Raw genomic sequence first — 14,167 nt, 5'->3', positions numbered from 1 at the left:
GCCGCACGGGGCCGGGCCGGGCCGGGCCGGGGCCTGAGCCCCGCTCCCGTCGGCAGCGTCCTGAGCCCGACCTGCCTCGTCCCGGGTGGGAAGCGGGCCCCTACCCCGGATTAGTTGGGCGCAGGCCGTGTGGGGGCAGCGGTGACATCTCTCATTCAATCCCCCCAATACATTCAGGCGTATTTGTCTGCCCTGAGCGCAGCCGCGCAGGAAAACACCGCTCCCTCCTGCCCGCGGTCTCGCCGTCAGCCTTGTAACAGCTGTTTTTTGGGGACGAGTCCTGAAACTTGTGTTTCTTAGTTTGGGGAGGGGGGGGGGGTTCATCCATCCAAGGTGTCAATGTGTAGAGTCGATATTTGCTCTGGCAGCGCTGGTGGGACGGTGCTTTCTCTTGGAAATAACTGGTTATTTCTCGAGTTCGGGTGTGCGATTTAAAGAAGAAACTTTAAATGCAAACCCCAATCGTTTTATGGTCAGATTAAAAGAAAAAAGGGAGGCAGGAACGCACGTTGGAGACCGGGCTCCGTCCCCAAACCGTGTTAATGCAGCCGGGTTGATCGTGTCGCCTGCCCTGGCTGAGGTGGTGTGGGCGCAGGCGCGCTGTTCGAGTGCATGGCTTCTTTTGCACGCCCTGTAGTGCTCACGGCTTGTGCCCTCTCCTTTTAACGCTGGCGGGAAGAGGAGCCCCTTGTTGCCCGGTAAACCCTGTGGAGCTGTCGGACCGCGGGCAGGGCCGGGTCCTGCTGTCTTCAAGCAGGGACTGGTGGAACGAGGTCGGTTTCCTCCTTGAAGCTGTCATTAGCGCTGGGTCGCAGATACGCTTGCCCTATTTAGGACTGTGAAATCCCAGGGAATATAAACTTTCATTTCTGCCCTTTTACAGTCTTTCCTCCGATGCCTGATGACGGGGGTTTGTGCCCAAAAGCTTGCAATTAAAGACGTTTTTATTTTTGTTGCAAAATTCGTGTTGGTCGAATAAAAGATAGTATCTCTACTACAAGTCCCGATTGACGTTTCCTCTGGACCAGTACGGCTGCCACTTGGATGCCTTGCCATATTTAGCGTGTTGTGTACAGACAAATATAGAAAAGACGTACATTGCGCTTTTTTTTTCGTCTTTGGCATGGTTTATATTAGGGTATACAAATATTAAATGGGCAGCGTACGATTGCTTTAGGTCAGATTGGTTTTAGCATCCAATATGTTGAATGCATTTTAGAATTTGTTTTTAAATACTGCTTCTGAAGGGAACTTGCTCGGTCAACAAAACGCTCCCAGGACCGATCACGAACGGAAAGGAAATCTAACCTTCTGGTAGCTCTTGGGGAGGATCATTATTTTTGAGCCCGTGTAACTTCTGCTCGTCTCTAGCTCTTCAATCTGAAGTAGCGGTTGGGGAACAGTAATGCCAGGTCCACGCAGTGAAGTGCTTTGCCCTGCACATCCCTGTTGCAATACTAATTTTATGGATGATGCGCTTCCGTACGGGCTCCTGGGCGACTGCTGGCGAGTGACCCAGAGATGGGGAGTAAAGGCTAAATTTTCTTGCAAAACGCTTCTTCCACCCAACGTACTGAGTTCTAATGGAGACCTGCTTGGTATTCATGGGCTGCCTCAAAGTTACTGCGCAAATAGGGCAGTGAGCTGTTTCATGGCATGTGGTCCATCAGTGAACCTTTGCACACCTGTAGTTTCTGTTACATCCCTCTTGGTTAGAGCTTCATCCCTCTGTATGCTGTGTGCCTGAGGTCTCTAAGTCCCAGCAGCATCTTTGTTCTATTTCTGGTTTGTCATTGGCTCAACCTCATCACAGATTATCCATTTAGGGAGACCAAGTCTTGCCTAGCTGAGTTCCCGGGTTGCAAACTCCCTTTCTAATTGATTGGAAATCTATTAAAAATGGATCTTTGTTCAAGACTAGGCTGCTCATATGATACCCATCAAAATGCCTTTAATATGACTCTTTAGTAGTTAGCGTTACATTTTGTATTCTTTTAGGTTGCTCCCCTGGATGGAAAGCAAAAGTGCTTTTTGGTGCCACGTATTGTAGACCTAATGTTTTGCGAATTCTGTAAAAACAGTATTTTAACATTTAGTTAATGATGTAGAACCACAGGGAGTGTTCAGGACAGATCCTGAGGCTAGCAGGAGCGTAATTGGAGGAGTACCACAAACATTCACAATTCTGGTACTGAGGGGTTGGCAGGAACTGGAAATATTGTAAACATTGCTTTTTGCTTCTTGGGGAAGAAATATCCTGCTTTGTTCCTGAGTTATTCCTGCTCAGACTTGGTTCGCGATATAGCCATGGCCTGTCATAGCCGGAGGAAGAATTTCTCCAGCATTAGCAGGATCCTTGAGGGTAGGAGAGCATCCGGCAGTCTTCAGCTCCTGCATTAAACAGTGAGCGGTACACCTGATACAGCTGGGAGCTATGAATTGTTCTCCTGAATAGGAATGCTCATTCCTGGAGGTAATTCATTCATGCCTGGTTGTGGGCTGTGCCTTGTTTGATTGCCTTTGAGTTCGGTGTCCTGGAGGGGGTTTCCAGAAGTGTTGCAAGCGGTGGATGTTTTCTGTATTTCTTACAATGTGCATGTTCCGTTTCACACTGGGCTCTTGAATGGTACATGTCCCACAGCAGATGCCCTTTCCTTCTGCATGAGGAAGGGTGACAGTTTCTGCAGACAGCACCAAAGGTGTACACCCCATTAGATCTTATTAGTGTGGACGAATGTTACAGAGCTGTGCTGGCGGAGAATTAAACTAGTTAACTTTCTTTTAATCTAGCTTGTTATTTTCCTGGATTCTTTTCTTTAGACTCCAGTGGAGTTTTCATTGTATTTAATTGTAGTTTCACCATTCCCAGCTTCCAGTCCCCTGCCAAGCTGACAGTACCACACTTGGTATATTTTCTTTTCCAAATGTGTTCCTGTCACACAGTGGATGTGATTTGGTTTTGCCTTTTAGTGAGAAGCGTAGGCAGACTTTTAACTGCAGTATGACAGTAAAGCTGTGTCATTCAGGTTGGGCTTTTTCTTTCTTGACAGAGGCTGGGAGGTAGTGGTAACAATAGAGGTGGTGACCTGTGCCACTTTCTTGCGGACAGTTTTGTTCATACAGCTCCTCATACTGAAGGGAGAGCACAGCCATTGCTCCCAACAGGATGCTGCAGTGACTCTATTCTAGATGTTGCTGACAGAAAAGAGGGCCATTTGTTTTCTCCACTCATTGCTTGTACTAAATGAATTGAAAGACAGGATCACGTTGCCAACTTGTATATAGAACTGCGACTACTGGCATCTGGATTTCGTGTCGCTGTGATCGTTACGTTGGGGAATTTTGTGTATGATTACTAAACCAGCGTCCCAGAAAGAATAGCCGTTGCTGCTGCTTTTGGGTAGTTCAGGACATGTATTGCATTTTACGTGGGAATTGTTATACTGGATCAGACCAGTGGTCTGTCTTGTTTGGGATCCTGTCACTAATGGTGGGTAGTACCAGCTGCTTCCAAGGGAGGGGCCAGAAATCCTACAGAGTAGATGGTTATGGGTAATATGCAATGAAGGGGAGTTCTTCCTAAGTCCCAGTACGTAGAGGCTAGCTTCACTCCTGAAATAAAGGCTTACATCCCTTCTGTAACTGTATCTGTACATGTTTCCTATTATTGTGCTTACCTAATTATCTCTCTAAAATGCCCACTCCTTTTTATTTTTATTTTTTTTTAATTCAGCTAAGCTGTTGGCTTCAGTGATGCGTTGAAGCAGTGAGTTCCACAGGTTAACCCAGCATTGTGTTGGAGAAAGCAGTTTGTTGACTTTCACTTGAACTGACTCTCCCTCCACCCTGTTTCATAATACAAGAAAAAAAGAAGCTCTTTCTTTAGACCTTTTTTTTTTGTTTGTTTGCTTGTTATTGTATGCCCTTTTCCATCTCTTCTCTGATTCACTTTCTCTCTAAGGTAGCCTCAGCCTTTTCAGTCTTTCTATGCATACTTTTTTCCTGTATCTAATTGTTCCTGTTCCCTTTCTCTGAACCCTCTGCCTTACTTCAATATCCTGTTTGAGATGGCCAGTATAAATGAATACGGTATGCTTCCCACTTTGCACAATAGCACTTTGATTAGTTAGGGACCTTTTGAGGAAACAAGGCAAGACGTTTGCAGCTGTTTGAAATGTGCACGGATCATCCATGTTGTCTGCTCCTGGGGCGGCCCACATTTTGTAGCAGGTATCCTTATGGAGGTGGTAAATTCTGGGAGGTCCATACTTGTATTGTAATCCCAGTTAAGGAAGCAGCTCTGTGAATGTGAACAGAAATTGTATGCTGAGTCCCGGGTTTTTTCTGTCTTCAGGTGCTGGAAAATTACTCTGATGCTCCTATGACCCCGAAACAGATTCTGCAGGTCATAGAGGCTGAGGGACTAAAGGAAATGAGGTTAGTATTGATCTTCTTGTCTAAAACAAAGTGTGTGGTATGGGGGAGGGTGGATAGAAGGGGCTGGATTTCTTAGTGCAGCTCTTCCTCCTTTCTCTAACCTGTCTTTTTTCCTTTTCTCTTCCTCTGTAGTCTGATTGTCTCGGGTGAGAATGTATTAGGTCATTTTCTTTGACAGTTTTGGAGGATTTTCAAGTTCATTGGAACAAAAGCACTGACCCTCTGTGCGTTTTAGTGGAGTTGCAGGGATTTTGTAAAATACAGTAAATGCCGACTGCAGATCTGTCTCTCGCATCAATACTTCTCCTTTGCATGTTCCTTTTATAAATAAATAACTAGTTACTAATACTGGGTCCGAGCTTTTACAATGAGTTAAAAAACTTTGTCTCCATAAAGCTTCCACTTCAGAGGATATACCACCCCTTTTCCAGGGGTCAAGGAAGGCACCTCCCTTACATAAGCAACATATTGAGCTCCCTTCATTTTCCAGCACTTGGTATATTAGTACTGCTGTACTTTTTGTGGCCCCTGTAGACTGGGAGTATGGAAAAGAGGTGCACCTCATTGTATCTTTGACCTGGAGAAAAACCTGAACCTGACCCCAAAAAATCATAGGGATGGAAGACCAAGTGTCATCTGGGATTAGTCCCCTGGAATTGGTTTTGTTATAAAGCAGAAGGGAGATGCACAATATTTGGCAGGTCAGAGGAAGGAGATGTTTGCTACCTCTGGTGCTGCAAACTCCTTTACTTGTGCAATGAGTTGAAAGTCACCAGGATTGATTACTGATAGTAGCTCAGCCTGTCTTTGGGTGCTGAGTATCGATTGACTCACGTGGGATATGAATGCTCTGCGCTCTTCTAATTGTATCTTTTCCCCCCTCCTTGGTTCCACGGACTGTTTTCCACCATGTTGCGTACATCGCTGTTGAACCTCTGCGTGACTATAGAAGGTAAATGAATTCCTTTGGGACTTGGTAATTCAAAATTTTCACTTGTTTCTGCTTCTTCTTCCCTTTGAAATTAGGAACCAGTCATGATGGTTTGAGTAGTGAAGAAGGTTGTAATTCAAACAGAGGTGTAATATGTAGGAGTTACTGTTGTTTGAAAAGGGACTGTGCCAGCTTGCAGTACGGTGCCGCCTTGGTACCAGAGCCATTGAAGCACCCACTCATTTAGGTTTCTTAAAGATTTCATAGCCATTAGGGCTGGAAGGACCTTGGAAGATCATCGAGTCCAGCCGCCAAAGAGGAGGCTTTTGGTGGGACTGGACATGGGCAACAATGTCAGAGCATAGTGTGGAATAAAAATGGGCTTAGATTGAAAAGCTTTGTGGTTTTGCCCTGTTTGGATTAGTTACTCATCTAGTTCCTTCCTTTGTTCAGCCCTCTTCCCTATGTGGGGTCTGTCGGCATTAGATTGTCCCTTGTGAATGGCAGATTTTTCTTGCTTGTTTGCTTTGGGCACCTTTTCCATGATAGGCAGGTAAAAGCAGGCTTTGCTAAGTGTCAGCATTTAAATCTTGGGTTAAATTAATTTGTTTAGGGATTGATGATTTTTCTCCAAGGGATTTCTGCTTCCATTTGTCCCATCATTGGTTTTATGCTACAAAGAGCAACTGCTTTCTCTCTCTATCATGTAAGTGAAAGGACAAGTATTTGCTACAGATTCAATGATTAAAATATGGAGCGACCACTACAAGCAGAGATCTTGCCTAGCTAATTGTCAGGGTTTGGGGGACTTCCCAGAGAAATCTTAAGTCTTGAAAGAAATAGCACAGTGACTCAAAGGACCCTCTTCCAGATGAGTCAGTCCTGATTCTAATAGACACTTGGCTGTATTCTTCAAGAAGTGCAACAGTGGTTGTTAGTGGCTTATGCTTGAGCTGGGGCTTTTGGAACCAGCCTCATGGCTAAATTTTAAAACCTGTAAACGTTTTGAGTTCTCTCATTCTCAGCTGCAGCTTCAGCTGGGGAAGTTACACTTTTTCCACTCTTTGAATTTCTGTTGTGTTGCCTGGTAATTTATTTACCACATTCGTGTTGGTGCCAGGGGAGAAATTGTGCAATAGAGGAGGAATCGGAATTTCTTCGTGGTATATAAAAGCAACCCATGGTAACTTTGCTTACTTTCCTGGGTAACAAAGAAATGCCTGAAAACAAACATAGTCAAAATGAAACCAGAAGCCGACTAAGGCTGGTTTTCAGTTTGAGAAGCTGAGATCAAATTGTTTGACATTTTGGACTGAAACATTTGGTCTGATACCAGTTTCAGTTTCACTTTGAATAACGGTGAATTCTGCATTGCTTTTAACGTCTCCTCTAAGTAGCATGTACCCATATGACTGTGGAAAACATGACACAGTGGTGTGTGGCACAAAGGTGTCATCAGCAGTGGCGTAGGGCGGCTGCTTTACTTAGAAGTGACAAACAACCCCTGAGTCCTGTAGGCCACCTAGAATAATGGCATTAAAGCCCTCTCAGTTACAGCACCTGGGCGTGTATTCTGCTGGTGAGACGTATAGTACAGGAGACTATTTTGGAAGTGTTTGAGTTTGGAAAAATGTTGTACCTTTGCTTACAAAACCAGGTTTCCGTAGCAACGTTGGGCCAGTTCAGAGGAACTGTAGAAAGAAGAAGCATCTTGTGTTAGAACCCTCTTAATATGACCTAGGGTGACTTGAACATTGACATAACAAGCTGTTTCCCTTGTTCGCTGTGATATGCCAAGACTATGCCGTTCAGAAAGTAAAACAGTAATTGGTTTTGACTGGCTGAAATGCATTTCCATAAAGTTTGTAACCATCCTCTCTACCTGCTGCTGCTGGTTTAAAGGGGAAGAAACCAGTGGATGGCATAGTGCATTCTCTAAACTGGGGTTTAAATCATTAATCCTCTTTCTCTCCATTTGCAGTGGTACTTCCCCCCTGGCCTGCCTCAATGCCATGCTACATTCCAATTCAAGGGGGGGTGATGGACTCTTTTATAAGCTGCCCGGACGTATCAGCCTTTTCACACTCAAGGTAAACTGTGAACTCCCCTCTTCCTATCTGGGGACCAGTCGCATATCTAACTTGCTACACAAAGAGGTTGATGTTATAAAGTATATCAGCTTGACATATCGGACACAGTAACTTCTTGTGAAATAGTCTCTGGGCTCGGGGAATTTTTGTCTGCCTCTGCCTAAGACGCTTATGATAAATTGCAGTTTTTTTAACTCTTAAATTATACAAGCAAGGCAAACTTATCTTACACCACTACTCAGAATGCCACTCTTTTAGTTAATGCAGTTATGGGATGATAGTGCCCTGTCAACATGGCAAGACCTCTGTGATTCCCTTCCGGTTGTTGAAAAAGGGCGCAGTCCGATTGCAAATAACATCTGTCTGAAAGTATCTAACGTACAATTACTTGAAGAAGTTTGTGTGTATTTTCTCATTTGTTTACCATTACACAGTTTCCCTGCCACAGTATTCACAGTTGTGATCCTTCTTGTCCCTGAAATGCCTGGCGGTTCTACCTGAAATCACTTCCCAGTCCGTTTGAGTCGACAGTCCCTTTCATTTTAAATGTAGAGGATATGCCTAAGTTCTTCCATTTTTAGTGCTGGATTCTCTACTGTTAAGGACAGGCGAATAAATGACTGACATCTCAGATGCTCTTCTCTCCCCCATCTTTTCTCTCTTCCTTCAAAGATGCATTATGCTAATTGCCATTTTATGTCTGAGAATAGATCGAGTTCCAAAGTGTTTTTATTTGTCACACGTGTAATCAATTCAAATGAATGCTTCAAGCGTGGCAGCTCAGTAGCTGGCTGCTCTGACACTGCTGGCTCTTTATCTCTAGAAGTGAAAAAAAATTCAGTGGCTAAATACTGTCATGCAGCTTTTCAGTCTAAGGATGAATCACTTTTCTTTTTTCCTGAATGTTAGAAGGAATAACAAAAGTTACACATGGACAGATCCGACCAAACGGTGTTTGTTTTACATATTTCAGGTGTACCAGAATTATTCTGCTGAAAAGTATTCATAGAGCATGCTGGTTGTTCAGTTCTTGTATCTGAAAAGTCTGTGTGGGGTTAACTTAATTAAAAATTATGGTACTGGCTTCTCCACTAGCAGCCCAAATCTATTTAAAAATCCCTCTCTTTATAAAGGGGAATAAAAGGCAAAGGAGGGAAAAAATGAGAACTGCTACGTCTTCATTGCTGCCTTTTGTGTTGGCAATGGGACACACAATAAGAATGAAACTAGGGTGCGTGCTACCAAGACGGGAGTGGGCCACAGTTAGAAGGAAGAGCACTAATGACACCAGATACTGAAATTGTCTGCTAGCCAGATAGGGAAGAGCAGCTATTCCTTCCCCTGCTCCCACTAGACATACTTGCATGTATGTGCACGCACACATGCACACACACAGATGAGCTGCTTCATGTATTTAGCACTGGGAGACGCGTACTAGAATTTATGAAATACCAGGTAGAAAAAGCTAGTTCAGTGGATGGGCTTCTTTCATAGCAGGTCAAACATGCTTTCATTCAGCCTGGAATTGTATCTCCAGCATATTTGCAGAGAGAGTTTGTGTTGTTGGCCTGTTAAAAATTGCAAGAGGACGTGTGGGGTTGTCTACAGCAGCGGTGATCAGCCTTTTTTTGGCAGGTGTGCCACAAGTGAAGCCCCTCTCTCCCTGAGTGCCACTCTGATCCTCTCCCCTCCCTCAAGAGGCATACCCTGAGACAGCAAGAGGACTCAAGTCTGGCCACAAGTGAAGCAAGCTCCAAGCCTGGAGCAGCAGCAGGATACTACTGTGAAGCGAGGTGTCTGTGCCAAGAGCAAGGTTAACCCTTCCCTGGCCCTGCAAACACTGCAATTTTATATGGCAAGCAAGGATCCCAAACCCTTAGTCAGCAGCTGCAGGGCCAGAAAAGTCTTAACCTTGCTCTTGCTGTGCATGGGGTCTTTGGTGAGGGAGTCTCAGGGCCTGGGGGCTCCATGTCCCTTATCAGCTGCACTAGATTTATTATTTTATGGCCACAGCCATAATAGGCGCCCTTGCCCTGTGATGGCCTCAACTGAGGCACCTAAAGATAACTTAGGTGCACAGCGACAGCTTCAAGGCCCACACTTCTTGTGGGACAGGACAAGCAGGGCCCGGGGATAGAGCAGCATTCCGGCATGTGCGAGACTTCCTTGCAGTGACACCTTCAGACCTCATGATACTGATGGGGGTGGGGGGGGATTTATACCTTTGGGCACCTGCATGCCAGAGGCTGCCTGCAGGGTGTCACTGGGGTGCCCTGGAACAGCCTACTCCCCATTGCTGGGCATCCCTTTCAGTGGGGATGAGGTCTGGGGCAGTGAGTTTGCCCCAGTCACCCTCCCAGGGTCTTTGGGTCAGTGATTCCATGGAGTAATGGGATGAAGTGTCCCTGAGGGCTGGCTCTGGGCAGTGCCACCCTGGGGTATTCTGGTCTCAGGAATCTTTGTGGGGAAGTGACCTTAGAGCCCTGGGTCCGCATGCAACTCCAGGGACACCTGGGACAGAGGGCTCAGTGTGAGGCAGCACCAGGGCATATGAGGCTGTATGAAGGGTGTCCTGCTATGCTTCTGGGGGCACCCAGCACAGAGGGCTAGGTGAAGAGCAGTGACGGGGCCAGTCTTACTTGGGGCCTCCCAGGCTTGGAGCTTGCTTCACGTAGGCAGGTCCTGGCCTTGGGTTGCTAGGCTGTGCTGGGCCACGGTGGAGGCACAGCTAACAAGTTTTGCCCACTGGATAAACCCCCCTGTGGTTGAGGGATGCCAAGCAGTGAGGGAAGGAGGGTGGTCAGTCTTACCTTTCTTGGTAAAACAAAGGCATTGTCGTGCATGCAGCCCCTCTGGTAGACCCAGTTGTCATGGATGGGCTGAACAGGTCTGGGGGCAGCATGGTCTGCACCATGTCCTTACTGCTCCTGGCAAGGGACCTGCTCCCATACACATACATCAGACCTGGAAAATGTAGCATGAAAGGTGACCTCAGTGACCTTTCTGTGTTTGGCCAGGGGGCATGCTCAGGCATAGAACCATAGAGAAGTAGACTTGGAAGGACCTCTACAGGCTATCTAGTCCAACCTCCTTCTTGAGGTAGGGTCATCCCTGTTCTCTCTAGCAGCCAGCACATAGCATAGGCATGCTCACATTTATCCAACTGAGTTATTCAAGCTAGTTCTTGCCTAGAGATTTTTCTGTGTTTTTAATTGTGTCCATTAGTCAGCAGAGGTGGCAGGAGCATGTGCATGTTCATCCTAATGAGCAAATGTTGTACAACTTGGTTCCATTTTATTCAAGAGTCTCTGTCTAAGCAGTGATAACTGTAGCCATTAGAGTGGATGTTCCTGTTGGTCTCAACTTAATGTTCTGGAGGAAGTCACCTGGGTTCTGCTTGGCCCCTCTAGAAGGACGCCTTGCAGTGGTCTCGGAACCTGTCTGTGCAAGAGGGAGAGGAGCTGGAGGACGCAGCGGATGCAGAAAGCTGTGAGTCCAATGAAGCCAGCACTGTGAGTGGTGATAATGATGGTAAGTGTCTAACAATGTTAACGTTACGCTGCAAGTGTCAACTTCAAGGGCTAACCACATACTCTCTTCTTTCAGTGTCTCTTGATGAAACCTCCTCCAATGCCTCCTGCTCTGCTGAATCTCAGAGCAAGGGTCTCTCCACTGCCAGGGAGAGCTACAGAGCAGCCTCACAGGTAGGAGGGTGTACAGGGGGAACACGCATGCCACTTCAAGTCCAGGTTTGGAGCTTGGAGAGCGTTGGGTGGGCAGAGCTCATGGCTGCCTCAAGCGCAGTGTACAGCTTGTGTAGATGCATCTTTTTTTTGGTTCTGGCAGCTGTTGGGGTACTATGTGGAGATTGGGTGTGGGTCTGAGAAGAATTGGGTGTGCATTAGTGACCCTCTGCAACAGGTGACAGTTCAGGAAGCGAGTGTGAATGGGGAATCTGCAGCCTAGAAAAAAGATTTTACCACTTTTAATACTAAGCTAGTGGGTACAAAGAGGCTGCAGTCTTGCTGCTATCAGTAACCTGAGTAAATGCCTAACACGCAGCTCATAGGCTGGAAGCTTGTCTGTGGCCAGGTGGTGGTTCATGAATGAATTCAACTAGGAAAAGGTGCAGTTCCTAAGATAATCCGTGTGCGCTCTACACAGCTTGTCTTGTCTTTCTCTGGAACACAGACAAGCAAGCAAAAGAAAAAGACTGGTGTGATGTTGCCCCGAGTTGTCTTGACTCCACTGAAAGTAAATGGAGCACACATGGAGTCTGCCTCAGGTGAGTGTGTGATCCATCTGGACTGTTTTTAACATGGCGTAGCCCTTTGTCTGCTGGTCCTTACAGCTAGCTCTCCATGTAAATTCTTCCAGGACTAGCATGGGGCAAAGATGTCTTTTAATATTTACTAAGCTTGCAGATAATTTTAATGAATTTGCACACTGCTGTCTTACGGGTTAAAATATGTACTTAATATTTGAGCAGCCAGTTGTGCCTAGCTAGCAGTGGATCTGTTGTAAGCAGATTGCTATCGTATGCCAGAATCACTCCCCAGGTGGGGCTGCTTCGTGCGTCTCTGACAGATGGTTTTGCCATTAGGGTTTACAGGAAGGCATGTGGATGGAGAGAGCAGCAGCACTTCCAGCAGTAGCAGCAGCTCCTTGGCTTTGTGCGGTGCCACCGTGCGGAGTCGGACGGAAATTAACAGAGACCCTCCCCAGCTCCTGAGAGGTATTCGGAAGCCGACGGCCGGTAGGTGCTTCAGTATATAGTCCAGGATACAGTCCTGGGGGTGGAAAAAAACCGAATCAAGTTCAGCCATGTCCAAGTCAGTCCATTTTGAAAGGAGAACTTCTGGACTTTTATTCTCAACATCTTTGCCAAGCCAGAAGGTCCTCAACATCACATAATTCATTCCCCACCGACAATAAGGCAAGGACTTTCTAGATGCTGTTGACTCTGAAATGCAGCTTTAAGGGCCATTTGTTTGCGCACTGGCATAATTGCAAGGAAATGCTTAACATACCTTTCTGAAAAACCTGTTAAGAAAAGTCCTGAGCAAAGGATAAAGCCTTTATCAGCCGGATTGTGGATATGCCACCATGCTGCACGCTTTAATCCATGTGAAAATTTCTTAAGGCACGTCTGAGTCAATGACATGTGATGCCTCCCAAAATAGTGCAGATTCCTCATGCCTATAAATGATCTCACCAGGTGAGCTTAAGAGCTGTCCCCTTGGAAACCCGCTAGCCCCACCCCTTGAATTCCTCACAGACATACAGTAATGGAGAAGCATTGCTTTTCTTGTGCCACTGGTCCCCCAGGGTGTGGCTGGTGGGGTCACTGGCCTCCCATATCGTAGTGGCCTGACTTTAGGACATCTACAGAAGATGGTTCTGAAACACAGGAGAGGCGTTCTTAATGTTTGCAATGATTCAGGGCTGAGCTCACTCCTGCTTCCTGGTGGAAAGTACTTTGCAAAGCACCCGAATCATGGCTGTTTTGAAAAAAGGACTTGAGAAGCCAGCTGGTCTCAGAATACTAGCCCTCTCTTTTCTGTATTAAGCAGTCTATCTGTTTATGTAATAAACTTTTTCTAAATGCTAAGTATTTTAAGGAATCCTTTCCTTGTGTCACAGTGCCACGTCCTTTTTCTCCCACAGAGAAGCAGGTTACAGCAGCATTTGGCTATGTGGGTTGGGTACCCATGTTAATAAAATGTTTTCTATAAATATATTTTTAAAATTTTTCTGCGGTTGTCTGAAAACTACAGGGCAAATGAAGCGAAACAGGGGTGAGGATATCGACTTTGAGACACCTGGGTCTATTCTTGTCAACACCAACCTCCGTGCTCTGATAAACTCCCGAACCTTCAATGTGCTCCCGGCACACTTCCAGCAGCAGCTTCTCTGCCTCCTGCCAGAGGTTGACAGACAGGTACAGGCACATGACAGTTGCTGCATGTACTGGTGCTCCTTACTGTATCGTTTCTGTTCCTGAAGAGCTACAACGTGTTTTCTGGCTGCTTACACTTTGTTCTCTTTAGGTTGGGGCAGATGGGCTGATGCGTCTCAGTGGCAGTGCCCTAAACAACGAGTTCTTTACGCATGCTGCTCAGAGTTGGAGGGAGCGCCTGGCTGATGGTGGGTAGATTTGCTCTCTCGATGGGAAGGATGCCTGCAGCATATGCCTCTCACTTCTACCTGTTCAGTTGGAGCTTGGTTCTCCACCAGCTTTAGAATTTGGTTGCCTACATTGCACCCTCCCCCACCACACCTCCTTTTTTTAAAGGATTTAAGCACCTAAGAAGAGGGCAACTTAGGGGTGTTTAGAGCAAAATGCTGCAGAAATATAAAATGCTACTAGACTTGTAACTCTCCTCTAATGCTGCCCCTACTGGGTGGAATGTAGTTTTCACACCTGTTCAAGGGGTTGGGATGGTGTTGCCCTCTCGTGGCTGTAGTGCGTGGAGGATACAGCCTCAAAGGTACCGTGACCCCAGGTTGCAACAGAATAAGGTTTCAGGAACCGTGTCCCTGTGTAGCCATTGCGAAAGGATGTGTAGTGCCACAACATCTCTGGGCCTGCTTCCCACTCTGGTTGCAGGTCCTGGCTCTGCTCTGCATATCTATTTTGTGCTGATCACTGTAGTATCTGAGTGCTTAATCTTTTCTCTCCCCCCCCCACCCCCACCACCACCACTCA

At 46.3% G+C, this 14,167-nt stretch overlaps 1 protein-coding gene across 1 annotated transcript in view; it reads left to right on the top strand.

The window, feature by feature from the left end:
- Positions 1-6: 6 nt before the first annotated feature.
- Positions 7-14,167, top strand: part of ASXL1 (ASXL transcriptional regulator 1) — a 20,966-nt gene continuing 6,805 nt past the window's right edge. Inside the window, 9 exon segments of the mRNA XM_025212174.1 lie at positions 7-4,437; positions 5,387-5,389; positions 7,350-7,458; positions 10,869-10,989; positions 11,065-11,162; positions 11,650-11,743; positions 12,062-12,214; positions 13,236-13,399; positions 13,509-13,605. Coding sequence (XP_025067959.1) covers positions 4,382-4,437; positions 5,387-5,389; positions 7,350-7,458; positions 10,869-10,989; positions 11,065-11,162; positions 11,650-11,743; positions 12,062-12,214; positions 13,236-13,399; positions 13,509-13,605 — 895 coding nt within the window. The 5' untranslated portion in view covers positions 7-4,381.

This window comes from Alligator sinensis, unplaced genomic scaffold (assembly GCF_000455745.1).
Source record: "Alligator sinensis unplaced genomic scaffold, ASM45574v1 scaffold1032_1, whole genome shotgun sequence".
Classification (NCBI taxonomy): domain Eukaryota; kingdom Metazoa; phylum Chordata; order Crocodylia; family Alligatoridae; genus Alligator; species Alligator sinensis.
Note: the sequence above shows the minus strand (reverse complement) of the source record. Positions and strands in the feature narration are given on the sequence as shown.